Consider the following 17,801-nt stretch of genomic DNA (forward strand, 5'->3'; position numbering starts at 1 on the left):
ACACCCCGTCGTTCATAAAAGTTGAAGGCAGTATAGTACTATAGTAATAGAGCAAGTGCAGAATCACTGAACTGAAAGTTTGAACGCATTTAGCGCGGGGCCCTTAAAAGTGCGGGGCCCGTAGCATATGTAGCTACTTTTGCTACTCAGATAATCCGGCACTATTCTGTGCCCAATGACCCGTTGAGAAGGGAACGCGTGGTAGAGCCCTTAAGGCTGGACATAGCGCCACTCTGTGGCCACATACAGAACAGCAAATTACCGAGGCACTGGAGTGGCAAACCAGCTTAATGGACCGAGGGAATGACCTGAAGCCAGGCGGTGCGGAACTCCACTTGGATCCGGGTGCGGTAGCAATGGCGAGGTGCGGCAGTGTTACTGGGCTTGGCTGCAATGACAGTGAGTTGTAAATAACATCGACATTTAATTTGACAGTAACTAGATGTGCTTTGCTATGGATCACGTCATAGCCACCGAAGGGCAAAAGCAGCCGCCGCATTGCGACTGTGACCATCTAAGCCAGGGGTCACCAAACTACCGCCCGACGGTACTTGAATTTGGTTGATAACACGTATGGAACACGAGACGTTGTGATACAATTTAAATATTATGTTTAGAATACTAGGAGATCTTCACGCGTGCGGAGACCTCCTGACTGCTATGTTCCTTAAATTTACTATTTTAAATGTTAAATTATTGTATCTAGATTTTCTTGTTTATTGTAATGTTTGCTTATTTCGCGCCATCCCAAGTACTTCCTCGGCTCGTGGTAGCTCCGCCTACGCTCTGACGTTAACATGGTTTCCATGGCAACGTCATGGCAACATGTTACCATGGTTTCCATGGCAACACACACAAACACGCATCTTTCCCGCCCCCCCAGATTTTCCAGCTGTCAACACAGGTCCGACGCTCCAGAAATATTTATTTATTATGCGGCCCGCGCTCGTCATTCTTTCAGTTATCCGGCCCACTGTGAAAACAGTTTGGTGACCCCTGATCTAAGCCAAAGCAGGGAGACCATCGTCCAGCAGTGGCTGGCAGCATCTCAGTCATTCAAACCGACCTCTGTTAGGCCTAAGCTGGCTGATAAACATCGACATCAAAATCACATTGTTCAACACCCCGGCCACGCAAAAGAGAATATGAACTAGAGGTGTTACCATCAGTTCTGCTCACATGTACTGGGCCACAGAGCTTCCCAAAGGGGGTTACTCGCCTTCATCCAGACACAGTCGTGAGAGTCAAACAAACTGCCACTGCAAGAGATCGAACCTTCAACATCTGGATTACCAGTAAAGTGGGCTAACCATTACGCCACAGCAAGAGTGAATACTGCCTCATCAACTACAGTGAGGGAAAAAAGTATTTGATCCCCTGCTGATTTTGTACGTTTGCCCACTGACAAATAAATGATCAATCTATAATTTAAATGGTAGGTTTTTTTTAACAGTGAGAGACAGAATAACAACAACAAAATCCAGAAAAACACATGTCAAAAATGTTATAAATTGATTTGCATTTTAATGAGGGAAATAAGTATTTAACCCCTCTGCAAAACATGACTTAGTACTTGGTGGCAAAACCCTTATTGGCAATCACAGAAGTCAGACGTTTCTTGTAGTTGGCCACCAGGTTTGCACACATCTCAGGAGGGATTTTGTCCCACTCCTCTTTGCAGATCTTCTCCAAGTCATTAAGGTTTCGAGGCTGACGTTTGGCAACTCGAACCTTCAGCTCCCTCCACAGATGTTCTACGGGATTAAGGTCTGGAGACTGGCTAGGCCACTCCAGGACCTTAATGTGCTTCTTCTTGAGCCACTCCTTTGTTGCCTTGGCCGTGTGTTTTGGGTCATTGTCATGCTGGAATACCCAACACGACCCATTTTCAATGCCCTGGCTGAGGGAACGAGGTTCTCACTCAAGATTTGACGGTACATGGCCCCGTCCATCGTCCCTTTGATGCGGTGAAGTTTTCCTGTCCCCTTAGAAAAACACACCCAAAGCATAATTTTTCCACCTCCATGTTTGACGGTGGGGATGGTGTTCTTGGGGTCATAGGCAGCATTCCTCCTCCTCCAAACACGGCGAGTTGAGTTGATGTCAAAGAGCTCCATTTTGGTCTCATGTGACCACAACACTTTCACCCAGTTGTCCTCTGAATCATTCAGATGTTTTGATTTAAAGCTTTCGTGACTGCAGTAATTCATATTCTTAGTTCTTTCGGTAAAGTCACGTTGAAGGGAAACAATAAAATAATAAAAAATATATAAAAACAATAAAAATTCTCACGACGTTTCGACCATAACACAAACGGTCGTCTTCAGGTGTGTCGGTTTGCATAAATTAATTTATTTTTAAACGGTGTGTTTATTTATTTATTTAAAAAAAAAACGTTAGCCCCACGCGCAGCGATTTGGCAGTTTATTTAGAAGGACTAGTCCATCTATGTTCTGAAAAGAGGAGGGGGGAGACGAAATTTTTTTAATGTATGCTGTCTGAAAGCCACTGTAAGCGTGAACAATCAATTAAGACCTGAAATGGTTTATCAAATCTTTCCAATGATTGCTAAGCCAGAATCCATCTTCTCGGTTGAAATTGTCTCGGACCGCATTCGTGAACACAAAGCAGACCTTAAACACGGTAGGACCAACACCTCAGCCGTGGCAGATCATTGTTATAATTCAGTAGGCTCACATGACATTGACTTTTCCTAGACAGAGGTTCTTTGTAAGCCTTCTGGCTACCATGAGAGATTCGTTCATGAGGCTATCCACATATACAAGCACAGAGACAATTTCAACCAAGAAGATGGATTCTGGCTTAGCAATCATTGGAAAGATTTTATAAACCATTTCAGGTCTTAATTGATTGTTCACGCTTACAGTGGCTTTCAGACAGCATACATTAAAAAATTTTCGTCTCCCCCCTCCTCTTTTCAGAACATAGATGGACTAGTCCTTCTAAATAAACTGTCAAATCGCTGCGCGTGGCGCTAACGTTTTTTTTAAATAAATAAATACGCCGTTTATAAATAAATAAATTTATGCAAACCGACACACCTGAAGACGACCGTTTGTGTTATGGTCGAAACGTCGTGAGAATTTTTATTGTTTTATATATATATTATTATTTTATTGTTTCCCTTCAACGTAACTTTACCGAAAGAACTAAGCATATACATTCAGATGTTCATTGGCAAACTTCAGACAGGCATGTGCTTTCTTGAACAGGGGGACCTTGCGGGCGCTGCAGGATTTCAGTCCTTCACGGCGTAGTGTGTTACCAATTGTTTTCTTGGTAACTATGGTCCCAGCTGCCTTGAGATCATTGACAAGATCCTCCTGTGTAGTTCTGGGCTGATTCCTCACGGTTCTCGTGATCATTACAACTCCACGAGGTGAGATCTTGCATGGAGCCCCAGGCCGAGGGCAGATTGACAGTTCTTTTTGTGTTCCTTCCATTTGCGAATAATCGCACCAACTGTTGTCACCTTCTCATCAAGCTGCTTGGCAATGGTCTTGTCACCCATTCCAGCCTTGTTTAGGTCTACAATCTTGTCCCTGACATCCTTGGAGAGCTCTTTGGTCTTGGCCATGGTGGAGAGTTTGGAATCTGATTGATTGATTGCTTCTGTGGACGGTGTCTTTTATACAGGTAACAAGCTGAGATTAGGAGCTCCTAATCTCACCTCGTTACCCGTATAAAAGACACCTGGGAGCCAGAGATCTTTCTGATTGAGAGGGGTTAAATACTTATTTCCCTCATTAAAATGCAAATCAATTTATAACTTTTTTGACATGCGTTTTTCTGGATTTTTTGTTGTTATTCTGTCTCTCACTGTTCCAATAAACCTACCATTAAAGTTATAGACTGATCATTTCTTTGTGAGTGGGCAAACGTACAAAATCAGCAGGGGATCAAATACTTTTTTCCCTCACTGTATTTTCAAATACATTATAACATTTCGATTTAAAGCTTTCGTGACTGCAGGGATTCATGTTCTTGGTTCTTTCGGTAAAGTCACGTAGAAGGGAAATAATAAAATAATTAAAATAAACATTATAAAATAAAATTCTCACGACGTTTCGGCCACAACGCAAGCAGCCGTCCTCAGGTGAAGAAACAGCTCTGTTTCTGCCTTTCCAACAGCTCTGTTTCTTCTAATCAGTACTTGCAAATCGACTTGTAAATAAGAACAATGAGAATTGTATTTGAAATGTCGTGTTTTTCCCCATGTGGTCGGGACTGGCTACAAATGCATCCAAATAAAACAAAACTTTCCATTTTAATAAAATGGACAAGTGTGTGAGACAGGTGCAGTGGATATTGTGAGGGACCTCTGATGTTCAATACAATTTTAACTCCATGTAAAAGAAAGGGTAGCATACGCGAACCACTACAGATGCAATGAATAATGGATGATGTCTGTAAAATATTAATGACCTAGCTTGTCGGTACATTTGTGTAATTTGCTGCTGTAGTTTACCAGCACTTGTTAAGTGCAATTATTGCCTTTAATAGGGAAATCATGAAATCCAGTTTAACCTCACCAAAGTACTAAATTTAAAATAATAACAAATAACTACCTCTGGACGAATCATACCAAATCATGTTTAACATGTGTAATGCTGCAAATTGACAAGGGTAAATTGGTAACATTGTGGTTAGTTCATTGTGCTGTGAACCCAGTGACCTGAGTTATATTCCTTGCCATGGCTAACATCAGGGGCATGTGATATCTGAAATTATCCTAGCCCCCACCCCGGTTAACATCATGCATTTCTTCTTCGTAAGGCTGATGTTCATGTAGAGCAATCATAATTTTACACTGACATGGTTGAGCCAGATAATTGCGTCAGGAGTAGTGGAGTGGTGTATCACTGTGATGCCTCCGTATTTATGAGTCGGGTATTGAGCCGTTATCTGCTCCATGGTCTGTTCTGGATGACCACAGTTGTGCACTGGAGAGTTCTTAATGTGTGCATAAATAATCTGTATGCGGTTTAGGGCTGCCCATAAGCTTCGTGGCAGATCGAAACCAGGGATCTGCATCCTGTCTTTTGTGAGGTGTGTATAACTTCTTGTGAACTCCATTGGGCTTTCCGAGCATCATCAGGGTTCAATTTGCATTTTGTTGATGGTAAGAGCATGAGTATACAAAGGGCTTGCGTGATTTCAAGCGGTGGTGAGGGACGTTTTTTTGAGATGCTGATGGGTGAGGAGATGTACGTTTTCCACGAATCTCTTGACTTCCCGGAAGATTGCGGCATCGACTATAATGCCGTCAACCTGGCGACCGGACCTCAATCAATGCTCTCTCAGTCCTTAGAGCAACATCTCAAGCACCATGCGCTGACCAGAATGATGTTTGGGTTGTTTATGCATTGACCACGAAGGGCAAACAACCCTCACGAAACGGCTTGGTAAGTACATAAATACAATATCCAAGTGGCTGGAACAACTGTTGAAGAAATGGAGCTGATAGGTGATTTGGCGGTCATAAACCTTAATGGGCCATCGATACAAAAATAATCACTTCCAGTACACGTTTGCAAAAAGGTACAGAGGTATGCAACATAATAAGCGACTGCCTTGTCAGGACAACAAAATAGGATAAATGTCTTCTTCTTGGTTCTTTCGGTAAAGTCACGTAGAATGAGAATAAAACAATAAAACAAAATAAGACAATACAATTCTCACGACGTTTCTGCCACAACACAAGTAGCCTTCTTCAGGTGAAGGAACAGAACTGTCGGGACGACAGCGCTTCAATGAAACGTCGTGAGAATTTTATTGTCTTATTTTGTTTTATTGTTTTATTCTCATTCTACGTGACTTTACCGAAAGAACCAAGAAGATGAATCCTTGCAGTCACGAAAGCTTTAAATCGAAATTTAAGGATAAATGTCTTCCTTAAGTTCGTGAAAACTTTCATGATTAAGGTTAACGTGTATTATTCCGTCAAAAGCTCTTTTAATTATTTACCACTGTTACACTACTGAAACAATTTCACCATGTAGAGTCTAATGCATTCATTGTCCTGTAGAGGTGCACATTCATTGTATAGGCGCACTTAAATGCGCTTTCATGTTTGCCCCGAGGGAGAAAGTTTGACAGTGGCGTGTCTTACAAATACAAAGGTAAAATATTCCCACATGTTGGTTAACATAAGTCTACATAAGTAGAGGCGAGAGATATAAAACATTTCATGTGGATATGCATAATAGAAGTCGTATTTCATAACCCAAAACCCACCACTTTCCACTGATCTTCTTAGCCATGTCGAGGAATTGAACTCTGGTCGCTCAGTTCGTAGTGCAATCTGCTAACCACCTCATCACCAATGGGATTCCCAGCTTTCCCCCTGAACTTTTTCAGGGCACTTAAAAGGTAGCCGAGGCACTGAGATGCCAGCATAATTGAGCTTTTGAGTTCAAGTACGAGTGCACCAAACATGACCACTGGTTTCTCACACTGCAATGGTTCTCGAGTGTTCCACATGTCATCGCCCCATTGAATGAAATACGTAGTTGATGAGTATACTTGTAAAGAGTGTGAAGTATGTTGTGACCCCCATGTTTATTGTGCTGTACTTGTTTAAAGACAAGGCGTTAGGTCGAGTCAAAAAATTAAACCACAAGTTGCATGACATGCACTAAGTCAAGCTAGTTATTAAGTATTCAAATACTTAAAGAAAGCTTTGTAAATAATTTTCTCTCATGTGTTAGAGTCCACTTTTTTACACAAGAAGAAACATGTATTTTTTGTAAACACTTCCACCTTTAGCTATCTGTGGATAGCGCATTTTTAACGGTGACATGTTGGCTATTTTTTCCATCCGTCAAAAATTATCAACGAAATCTGGCACGCTTTAAATACATTACTGTACAGCTTATTAAATATACACCACGTTATGTCACGCAAAATTCACATTTGTTATTTTCAAGGTCATGCCACTTTTCTCGTATTCACTTGCTTGTTCGACCGAAACACTGCACGTTCAGACACAATCCCTCAATATCCACTGGTTGCTCAATGGAGTTGAAACATGCATCACAATCATTACACGCAGTCACGGTGCAGAGAAATAAGACGGCGAGGGGATCTTCTGAAAGCTGAACATTTGAACAGATTAGAATGCGATTTTTAGCAATTGACATTTGCTCAAACAGTAACAAATTGATCTGGTGCGATCCAAGAAAACTGAAATATTCACTTTCAGAATGAGTTACAAAATGGTGAAACTTGTCCACAATTTGCGAGCTTAAATAAATGATTGCTGACTAATATAAGTCCGGCAGTCTGCATCGTCCAATCCATATTAATATGGGGATAAGGGTTACAAGTAATTATTTTTTTACTAAAATGCTTTCATTCCAAAGCACTGTTTGGAACGATAATTGCACGAAATATTAAACATTTTCAAAAATAATGGTTACTTAATATATAGCAAGTAAAATAAGCTTAAATAGATGGTATAGGTGATGTTAGATGTTTGTTTGGACACTTGTCTGTTAAACCAGTATTGTTTCATCAATAGGCCGATGTGCGCATTTGTTTGTCTGAGGAAATATAAAAAAAAACTCATTAAAAGCGACTCAAGCAACTGCCTTGCGATGCTCTTACGCATATTTCGAAAGCTGCTGCTCACAATCCAAAGATTAACAAAGTATTTCTGGCGAAATTAAAATCCACGTGCACATTTAACGATAACGCAGAGCCGTTGCTTTACAATAATTAAAATAATTTTACTAAAAAAACAATTAGCATTCATTTATGGACTCAAGCCTTTTTTCCATTACACTCATGTGAGTGGTCCCGCATTTAGTTCAACGATTTATCGGACACGGTACAGTGTGTGCATACATACTTAAATTCTAATTTAAAGCTTTCGTGACTGCAGGGATTCATATTCTTGGTTCTTTCGGTAAAGTCACGTAGAAGGGAAACAATACAAAAATTCTCACGACGTTTCGACTGCAACACAAGCAATCATCATCATCAGGTGGTTATTTGATTGTTTCCCTTCTACGTGACTTTACCGAAAGAACCAACAATATACTTAAATTCGTTGATATCGTAACAGAAGTTCCGTTAATACCGCAATTAAATTAAACATTTCACGAACCATTTTTAAACTCCCGAGCGTTTCGTAGGCATTTTGAGCCTGTGCGGTTCGTATTACCGCAATCAACCCTGCCAAAATATGTACACTGCCATCAAAGCCAGGGGCATGAACGAACACGCCTGTGCTCTGCCCAGATCGTACGTCGAAGAGACGCGCGTCACTCGATCTACGACGGGCAGGGTGACCCTGCAGGGGCACAGCAGCAGCTGCATTGGAACAGGGCGCAACGCACGCGCGCTCTCTTCACATCACGACGCCGCGGTAAGGCGCAGCGGTTTTGCGTTTACGGACGCAGCTCGAATTCTCTCGCCGATTCGCATCACACACATCGTGGGTTGCGTTAAGTGCGTTGTCACATAGGAGCGTTATTTTGTTTTTTGTTTTTTTGTGTGCTTATCAATAAAGACTAAACGCTAGAACAACAATGGAAGCTCGAGATAGTCTGTAATCTTAACCCGCACGTGTGAGACTGTGTAAATGAACGTGCTGGTGGACTCCCTTCCATTCGACGCGGGAGAGTGGGTGTGTAGTTAAGCTGGCGAGTTTACATCTTGTTCTTTTTGTGGAGACCCTGTATTTTTTCAGACGACACGGAGAGGAGTCATCATGGGGCCCCACGCCACCGCCTTCCTTCTGATTCTCTTGGCAGGCCAAGTGTCCGGTAAGTGGGAAAGTTACGTCTCGTCTTTCTTCAACTTGACCGTGCATTTCGCCTTATTTGTTGACATGATATTCTTGGCCCTTATAATTTCTCCAAATTTGATCGTGTATTTTGTCGATGTCTTGGATCGTATTATTATTATGGACTTGGAAAATGGAAGTTTATTTTGCTTATTAAAAACAAATGAAGGGGTTTTTTTCCTCCTACCCCCCCCCCCCCCACAATGTGTCGGTCATAGCCATGTTTCACCAAGCTAATCAGTGGGTTTGTGAAGGGTGTGGTGATGCCCAGGACCGATTGAGTTACCACTCGCCACTAATGTTAGCCACGTTAATGGAATTAATTTCGGGTGACCGGGTTCGTAAAGCAACGTGTCAATTGGCAGAAACACGCTACAGTATATTCACTTTGTGAATATCTCCCATGCTTATTTACAAAAGCTTTTCTGCGAAATACTGAACAGTATTGTGTTTTTGTCTCAATATATATTTACCCGGCCGAAAATGTTCATATCCTACAGAGTTCAAAGAATCGTTCACTGCAGGAATGCATATAGATTGTTCTTGCAGACAATCGTAGGATATTTTATTGCACAAATGTGTTTAACATTTTAACTTACCATGGGAAGACCTCGAGGCAGTTCGCAGCGATAGCATTTCTCGAATATTTATGTGCCACGCCCTAAGCACACATACCTGGCTTTAAAGTGGCGCTTTCTTGAGTTTTATAGCATTAAACACCTCGAAATACGAATATGTATTGTTTTACAATTATCCGTTTGTGATTGTATTTTGTTTAACTTGCAGTATATCTCAAGAACAAACGTCATCTTCTTGGTTCTTTCGGTAAAGTCACGTAGAATGGAAATAAAATAATAAAAATAAAACATAATAGTGAGAATTTTATTTTATTATGTTTTATTTTTATTATTTTATTTCCCTTCTACGTGACTTTACCGAAATAACCAAGAAGATGAATCCCTGCAGTCGCGAAAGCTTTAAATCGAAACAAACGTCATCTTTTAACGCTTAAATATACCTTGAAATACAGTGCAGTGGCAAAGTAACGTTAAAAGCAGTCACCTGACGTACATTTTTATATCCTGTTGGAAAAATAAGAATTGGCCCAATGAAGTGTGCTTTATTTTTTTTGTTTACAGCAACTGACAAAAACGGTACAACCATTATGAACGTGCAAGATCTGTTTCGTAAGTGTTTTTTTTACCATCTTATATCCATGTGAAAGGCATCACCATTATCATTACCATTTATTTGTTTCCGTAAAACGCATATGCAGCATGAATTTCCACGTTGACCATTCTTTAATGTAAACATTGGCGCTAATTTAAGACAGCCGTTTTCCTCTACACTCACTATAACCATCTCCACTCCTGCATATACAGGAATGTGTTGCTTATTACAGTTCCACGAACACAGTATCCCCTTTAATTCATGCATATACGCATACATTGTTAATGTCGATGATAATTCATAAGACATTGTCAATCTATCGCTTGATGAATGCCGCCCTATGCCGTGTCAGTCATGGGTGTTTGGTTGGTTGACCATACTTCACGCTGGTCGGTGCGGTGTTGGTGAAATAGGAACGAAGGACTGGTTCAATATATCCCTCGCCACTGATGCTGGCTGTTGCTGGGCATGAAACCCAGGTCATTGAGTTTATGTACCTCTGCCCAACAAAAACGGTTACCCCGTATCTTTGACCGTCTGGAACGCTCTTCCTTCCGATATTAGGAAGCCACTGGAGCTATGCACTTTTAAATCATCTAGATTGAAAACTCGTTTCTTTATAATTGCTTTTCGTGTTACGTTTCTTGTCCTTCGCCGCACTCCGATTAGCACGGTTGGCTACGTACGGTGCAAAAGAAGGTATACATACAATAGATATTACTTACAATTACAATGTTTTTTCCCTTTATAGATGCTGTTGAATCTGCTTTTGGTAAGTATTTTACCAATACAAATGAGGCCTTCATGAGCATAATTTGATACATAAGTCTTAAAAGTATTTGCTTCGTGTATGTTTTATGGACTGATGATACCTTGCATATAAAAAAAAAGATTATACTTTAATTGTAATCCATTATATCTTTTTTTACAGACAAAATTGGGAACACCATCTCAAGTTTTTTCGATAGTGAGTGTGCATGTATGTGTGTAATTGTGACTGCATATATAGAATATCCTACTAAGCTTCGTTGGAGTAGCATGTCACTTTCCCACAGTATGTCTCTGCATTGTGCAATTGTTGCCAATCATAGTTTAACTTTTTTACTCCTCAGGGCTGACGTGTTATGCTATCACCAAGTCAAAGAGCTGCTTTGTCTCAGCATGTTTCTCCTTGCTTCATGCCTGAACCTGTTGATGCAGAGTGTGTAATTTATACACAGTACTATTGCTAAATGCCCAGAGCAGGGGTTGCTGTTCTCAAGTTGTCACCAATGGTGTTATTCTCAATCCACTTAGCTCGTGGTAATGCCCCTGGCTGCTTGGTTTGTATGACGTCAAATTGCCTTAAATACTGTGGCTTACCAGAGAGGTGCGCTGGTAAAGAACCTTATTGTGTCATGTATCAGACTTACATTATAGCACGATTAGAATTAACGACATCCATCTCCATAGGCTAAACCATTGTAGCCTGCACTCCTTCAATGGAGAAATAGCAAAACTACAAAAACTCTCTCCTCAAGCCCTTTTGTGGTGAGCAGACCTTCACAATGGCACTTAGCTCTTGAACATACTACCATAAACGCAATACTAGAATAACACAATTTCATGTTTTGTTTGTGCGGAGTGAATTATACAGTTTATTTACATATTGCATTTGTATTTAGGCAAGACATTTTCATGCAGTTTTGGGATCTCCCCAAAATACTACAAGAAAAGCTGTGCTGATTCAGAAAAAGCCTGCCTGACTGCAAACATCACCATTGGTGAGTCTTTGCTGTGTACTTACCCGGCGGATCACATTGCGACCAACACAATTGAAGTGTGCAATGCAAATACCGTGCTAGAGTTGAATCCAGGGGTATCACATTTATTTTAGATCACAAAGGAATACGACCCACTAAATAGGCTCCCATGTTTGAATTCCACTTGTGTTACCACCCATGTCACTCGTACAATTGAAATCCACAACGACTACTTTATTGAAATTGTGGGGAAGGATTACTCAACAGTGGATAAACATTTAAACTTTATGGCACAATGGTTTAGTATTTATATGCAGACATACGTTAATGTGACTGGAAAAAGTGTTTTAGCATATATGGCAGAGAAGGGATTTAACGAAAGAGAGGGCAAGAGTAGGGCTTGACTTATAAAGAGAATACAGAAACTCACAACTAAGTTAATTACCTTCAGACTGCAGAGAAAGCGTCGTCAATATCAGTCAATAACCTCTTATTTTATGTATTATTTCGCTTGCAAATAATGATGTGGGACATCTATGTTTCACAGCTGTGATGATAATACACTACATTAACAAGTACCATATATATGTGTGAGCGTACACAATGGTGGAGCCAGGATTTTCAGGTAGGGGGGACAACCCACCCAGCAAGAGAAAAATGATAGGAGTTGTTTGTAAGGACTTGTCCCTTGCTTTTTATTCGACGAGTGTGCTGCGATGGCGCAGCCATCGATGTGTGATCGGCATCGCGCTCGCTGAAGGTGAATGCCTTCAGAGATGTCGTGTACTGTATACGCAACTGCGCACAATTATGTGAGTCACTTATAAGTGCTTTGCCGTTACTTATTGCCAATTATGGACCCAGATTATTGTCCTATCATCTCATAGAGTCCCTGGCACGTAATAATATGCTACACAGTGGCAATGGGGGTCGCAAAATGCCGATTTATTACGAATAAACCCCAATTATCTGATCGAAATTAGGGATTTCGATCAGATCATTCGAGGGGGGCACGTGCCACCTAGGCCTCGGCAAGGTAAGGTAAAAGGTAAAAACAACGAGCCTACCTTTACCCTACCTTTTACCTTACCACAATACAATCACTCTACCCTACCTTTTACCCTTCAGCAGGTAAGGTAAAAGGTTAAAAGCAACGAGCCTACCTTTACCCTACCTATTACCCTTACCCCATACAAATTACCCGATTACAGGGTAATTACTGGGGTACTACACATGAAAAAGGATTTATAACAGGTAAGTGCTAGGTAGAGCGCTTTATTCATCTAGAATACTCTTGATTATTCCAATTTTACACGCTTTCTTTTAACTCACTCTGTCTGTTGTTGTTGTCGTTGTTGTATCCTAAAATCTTGTAACTCAATTTTAACCCACTTCCCAATGTGGTTTCGACTGCAAACTTGGTATACTTATGTCATACTGATGACAATACTATATTCTATCATTAAAAATAAAAAAAATAAAAAATTTTTACATTATTTTGTATATGTTATGTTTCGGCTTGGGCCTAATTGTCCACTGTCAACTGACGTTGGCTGTAATTGCCCACGGCCCCTTACGTTGTGGCAAGCTTCGGGGCCACTTCCTGGAGTCGTGGAGTTCTGCCATTACTCGCACATTTCATTAAAACGTGTTTTCAAAAAAAAGTTTTGTTTAAAATATTACTTATTAAATGGAGGCCACGGACTGTGCCACGGAGCTTTTAGCAGTAAACAAGGCACCACATTTACCGGGTAATACTTCACGCTACCTTTACCCTACCGGGTAATTCTTCCGAGCTACCTTTACCCTACCCTTTACCTTACCCCTTGGCATGTCGACACCTTTACCTTTACCCTTTTACCCGGTAAAAAAGGTAAATTACCTTTCCTTGCCGAGGCCTAGTGCCACCCCCCCCCCCCCCCCCCACTGGCTCCGCCAGTGAGCATACACGTGTGTGTGTGTGCGCGTGCAGGGCAAGCCAACATTCTGTTTAAGGACTGTGTCAAAGAGAACGTCTGCAACTCCACGGAGATTCTTGCTGCCACCATCGCCAACATTTCCTCCTTCCAGATGTACAAAGATCAGAATCTGACCGTGAAAAGTTCTGAGTGTTGCAAAACCAGCCGCTGCAACGCTGCTCCTCATAGCAGACCTGTCCTGCCCTTAGCCTTGCTATTTGCCCCTGTCTTACCACTCCTCATGCACTCTGGTTGATCCTCTGGCTAGGCATTATCATTGCCACCAGGGGTCCAAGGGGTTACATGGCCTCCTTACTTTTTCAAGTAGAGGGACCAGAATAGGATTTAGACTTGCTAACCTAATCCCGATGTTCCTTGCTCCAACTATCTCTTGCAATTCAAAATGTGTTTGAACCTGACAATGCGTGCCTCTGCATTTATCAAAAACGGAAGCTTAAAGTGTGCATGTGTGAACACTTGCATTATCAAGCAGATTTTTCGCATGAGCATGCAAATTATAAATGTGTGTGCACATTCGTGCTAAAGTGCGTGTGCACGTCTGTACTAAAACGTAAGTCGGCATAAATGTCCATGCGTGTATTAGCACGGTAGTGTGAATGTTCAAATATGCACTCTCACTTTTACCTACTGAATGGGTGTCGTATTGAAAATTACAAATAAGACACGTTCCTGGGTTGAATCATGCGTATCGAGAATTCAATAAGGTTTTTTTTACACATAACAGTTGAAATTCCCACTTAGTTTCCATCCACACATTGCATATGCATCGGTTCTCGAGGGCATTTTACCAATGAATTCCGAGTGATGTCCCTCCACACAGTGGCAACACTATCAGAGGCAGTACCAAAATGCTTGCGCAGATGCCTTGCAATCTTGTGGTTAAAATTCAGATATTTCAACATTGACATATTGTAGAGGAGGGTGTTTATAAAAGTATCATCCATTATAATTGGCAGTTCGAACTGTTTGAGCTTTTGTACATAAGCTGTTTCAAAATGGAAAAGCTTTTTTGTGAACCTCGGCAGATGACACAAGCGGTCAACGCAATCACACTCCCCGGGACGATTGAGAGCACCTGGGACTATGTCGAATGTCAATACAAGGTGTCTTGCAAACACCATACGCGAGAGATGGTGAAACTCACGTAAAAAAAAGTCTTCACAACATCAAATGTGTATGCAGTTGTGTTGAACCGAACGCAAACTACACTCTCGGCATTCTGTAATAACAGTCGATATCTTTTGATTTAAAGCTTTCGTGACTGCAGTGATTCATATTCTTGGTTCTTTCGGTAAAGTCACGTTGAAGGGAAACAATATATATTTTATTGTTTCCCTTCAACGTGACTTTACCGAAAGAACCAATAATATAGTCGATATCTTTATGGACACCACGTATTTACATTTTGTGTATATGTCCACGCTTTATCCACTACTAGCTTGGGACCTTGAATCCTGTTGCGTGTATGTTGGCAAACACTATGGAATGCAGCTTTGGTATCGTTTCGGTAACTAGTTTAGTGATTTTGGCTCAACCTTCTGTTGTATTTAGCTACACTTGACTCTGTGAAAAGAATTTCAGCAGGTTTTTCGCTGTTTATACAATTTAAACAGTGGCTAGTACGTTGGTGGTACGTGGGATATAATGGTTCTTTACTTGATAAAACATTTTTTCAATTATTTTAATGAGGTTATATACTGTGTTAGTAATTGTGGTTTGGTGACGTGATAAACAAGGAAACAGTGGGACATTTTGCTTTAGTATTAAAGGGCATTAATCTGAGGTGATTATTTGTGATTTTGTTTTCTGTAAGATAAAAGTGATTTAAATTAGATAAGAATTTGATTAATATTTTATATTGCAAACTAATTCATCGTTTGGAAACTGAGTCAGAAAATGTGAGATGCAGTACAAGTTGAAAATACATGTGGGGGAAGAAAACCCTTAATTTCCTCAGGTCTAAAACCTTAATATTCCTTTGCCAAAAATGATTTCACTATAAAAGCCATTACAGTGTGAGGTCACATTGAGTGCGTAAGCAAAGCGGCAGCAGATTAAACATAAATGTCCATGTGATGCAGCTACTTTTAAAATCCTTCATCGGTGTCAAAACTTCAAGGTTGGCCACTCATTCTATATGTGAGGTGTTTGTCACAGTTTTATTTAAATCTTAAGCTGGACTACACCGAGAATTATCCTGTGGGTTTCAGTGACCTCCCAATTACCTCTTCCCGTGGTGTGAACATAGCGTCATGGTAAAAACAAATGGTCATGCATTGGTACATAGTAGGGTTGTCAAATAACTACTGGCTGACTGGCAACAGTCTGCACCTCCGATCAGCATGATTGGCTACGTACGGTGTGAAGTCAGAAAAACGGGGTAACCAGCTTGTGTGGAATGTTAGGAATTAATTGAACAATGTTTTAACTATTATTTTGTTTTACCCACTGAGCTGTATAAACCCTTGGGCTACATCTATATTAAACCTTTAAAATAGTCTGCCTCAACAGCTTTTCCCCTCTTTTTTCCTCCTGATGACGATCGCTTGTGTTGTGATCGAAACGTCATAGTTTTTTGTTATTTTTTTGTAATTTTCTTTGAACCTATCTACGTGACTTTACCGAAAGACCCAAAGAATATGAGCAATAAAGCTCTTTTTCAGAAGCGACCTGCCCACAAATTATTGCTGAACGAAGTGGCTTATCATGTGGACATTTATAGCAGCCAAATACGCTAAGCGCATTATTCTAAATGTGGAGGGGAAAAATCAGAGGACCTGGAGAGAGACACGCAAACTCCAAATACACAGGCATCAGGGTCGGGATCGGGGTCGAACCCATGACTCCCTGAAGTTGGGAGCTTGCACGTGCGAGCGTGCAAACGACACGTTGCGTGCGACTCTGATCGGCGCCTACGGCACGGTCAAGTCTCAGTTGAAGGTGCAGCCCTGCAATTTGCTCACACCACTGGTGGTGGAAAGGCATCACACGAGAGAGAGAGAGCTCTCGAGAAGAATCTCTTTAATCCTTGCACGCTCACCAGACGCGTTGGAAGAGGTGACCGTACCCACAATTTTTACCCCCCCCCCCCCCCCCACAGACGCAACCTAACAATCTACCAGCTGTGGAGTACCTATTACATTGCTTCATCCTCCACCCCGGGAGACTGCATCAAACCACTCCCTCTAGATCGCAAGTCCAGTCCGCATGCTATAACTATTATTGTTAGACCATGGTAGCTCCCTTGGTTTCTCATAAAAAAGGTAAAAGTCAACTAGACATTTTTAGACGTGCGGTAAACCGGCAACCTGGCTTCAAAAAAGAATCACCAGGTTACCAGAAATTAAAAAACGACCATAACACGACACTTGACATCGTTTGAAAAATGCTCCATTAAGTGCTATCAATTGCATGCAATTAAAATACCCAACGCAGAATATCCCTGGTTTTGGTCTTCCGCGAAGCTCATGGTCCACCCTAAACGGCATTCTCACAAGCCATGGCAGATGCGGATACCGGATGCACAAATTGAAAATTAAAAACTCTTCGAGTGTGCGACTGCGATCCGTACAACGTATAACGACGCGATTTGCCGATTCACGAATACGAAGAAGACATCGTGGCGATGACACATTCCGCTGCTCCTGACGCGGTTGTCTGGCTTGACCACCTGCATGTGAAATTGTCGTAGTTGCTCTGCAACCACATCAGCTGTACGACAGAAGAAGAATTTCAAGCATGGTCTCGTGTCAACCCATGTTCTCCGCATTCTGATATTCAAAGTGGGGGATGTACATGTACAGCCCTTTCGCCACGTGGGTAATGGGGGTTATTTGACATACTTTACCATGCTGATCCACATGGGTTTGTGAATGTGAGTAGCATATACATGACGGGGGGGGGGGCATGGTACATTGTCATAACATTTTCTGCACCGCTCTCTGCAGACTATGATGAAGCAACCTCGGTTATATAAAGCGACCTGCGTGTGTATGGTGGTCGCCCATGCAAGCACGATCAAAGCTTAACTTTGTTTAGCTGTCGAGATCTGTGACAAGGTCGGGTGCATTCTGGGCAATTTGGTCATAGGCCAGAGTG

The 17,801-nt window shown here is 41.4% G+C and overlaps 1 protein-coding gene across 2 annotated transcripts; it reads left to right on the plus strand.

Moving 5' to 3' along the window:
* The first annotated feature begins 378 nt into the window (after positions 1-378).
* On the plus strand, positions 379-14,442 carry LOC116940273 (uncharacterized). Of its 2 annotated transcripts, XM_032949845.2 has the most exons (8): positions 379-399; positions 8,266-8,392; positions 8,700-8,792; positions 9,952-9,999; positions 10,734-10,754; positions 10,914-10,949; positions 11,647-11,745; positions 13,697-14,442. In XM_032949845.2, exons 1-8 carry the CDS (start codon positions 394-396, stop codon positions 13,936-13,938), a joined length of 672 nt encoding a protein of 223 aa, XP_032805736.2. In that variant the 5' UTR covers positions 379-393; the 3' UTR covers positions 13,939-14,442. The 2 variants fall into 2 exon arrangements, with proteins under 2 accessions (XP_032805736.2, XP_032805738.1); XM_032949847.2 differs by lacking the exon at positions 379-399 and having other exon boundaries at positions 8,222-8,392; positions 8,717-8,792.
* The last annotated feature ends 3,359 nt before the right edge of the window (positions 14,443-17,801 follow it).

Source organism: Petromyzon marinus, chromosome 8 (assembly GCF_048934315.1).
Source record: "Petromyzon marinus isolate PM22_M1 ecotype Great Lakes invasive population chromosome 8, UKy_Petmar_22M1.pri1.0, whole genome shotgun sequence".
Lineage (NCBI taxonomy): Eukaryota > Metazoa > Chordata > Hyperoartia > Petromyzontiformes > Petromyzontidae > Petromyzon > Petromyzon marinus.

Bases quoted from the DNA above. Each gene is read 5' to 3' on its own strand.
- LOC116940273 (XM_032949847.2), top strand. From the start codon at position 8,237: ATGAACGAACACGCCTGTGCTCTGCCCAGATCGTACGTCGAAGAGACG. The intron at 8,393-8,716 runs GTAAGGCGCAGC...GTATTTTTTCAG, and splicing joins CTTCACATCACGACGCCGCG to ACGACACGGAGAGGAGTCAT. The intron at 10,950-11,646 runs GTGAGTGTGCAT...ATTTGTATTTAG, and splicing joins CATCTCAAGTTTTTTCGATA to GCAAGACATTTTCATGCAGT.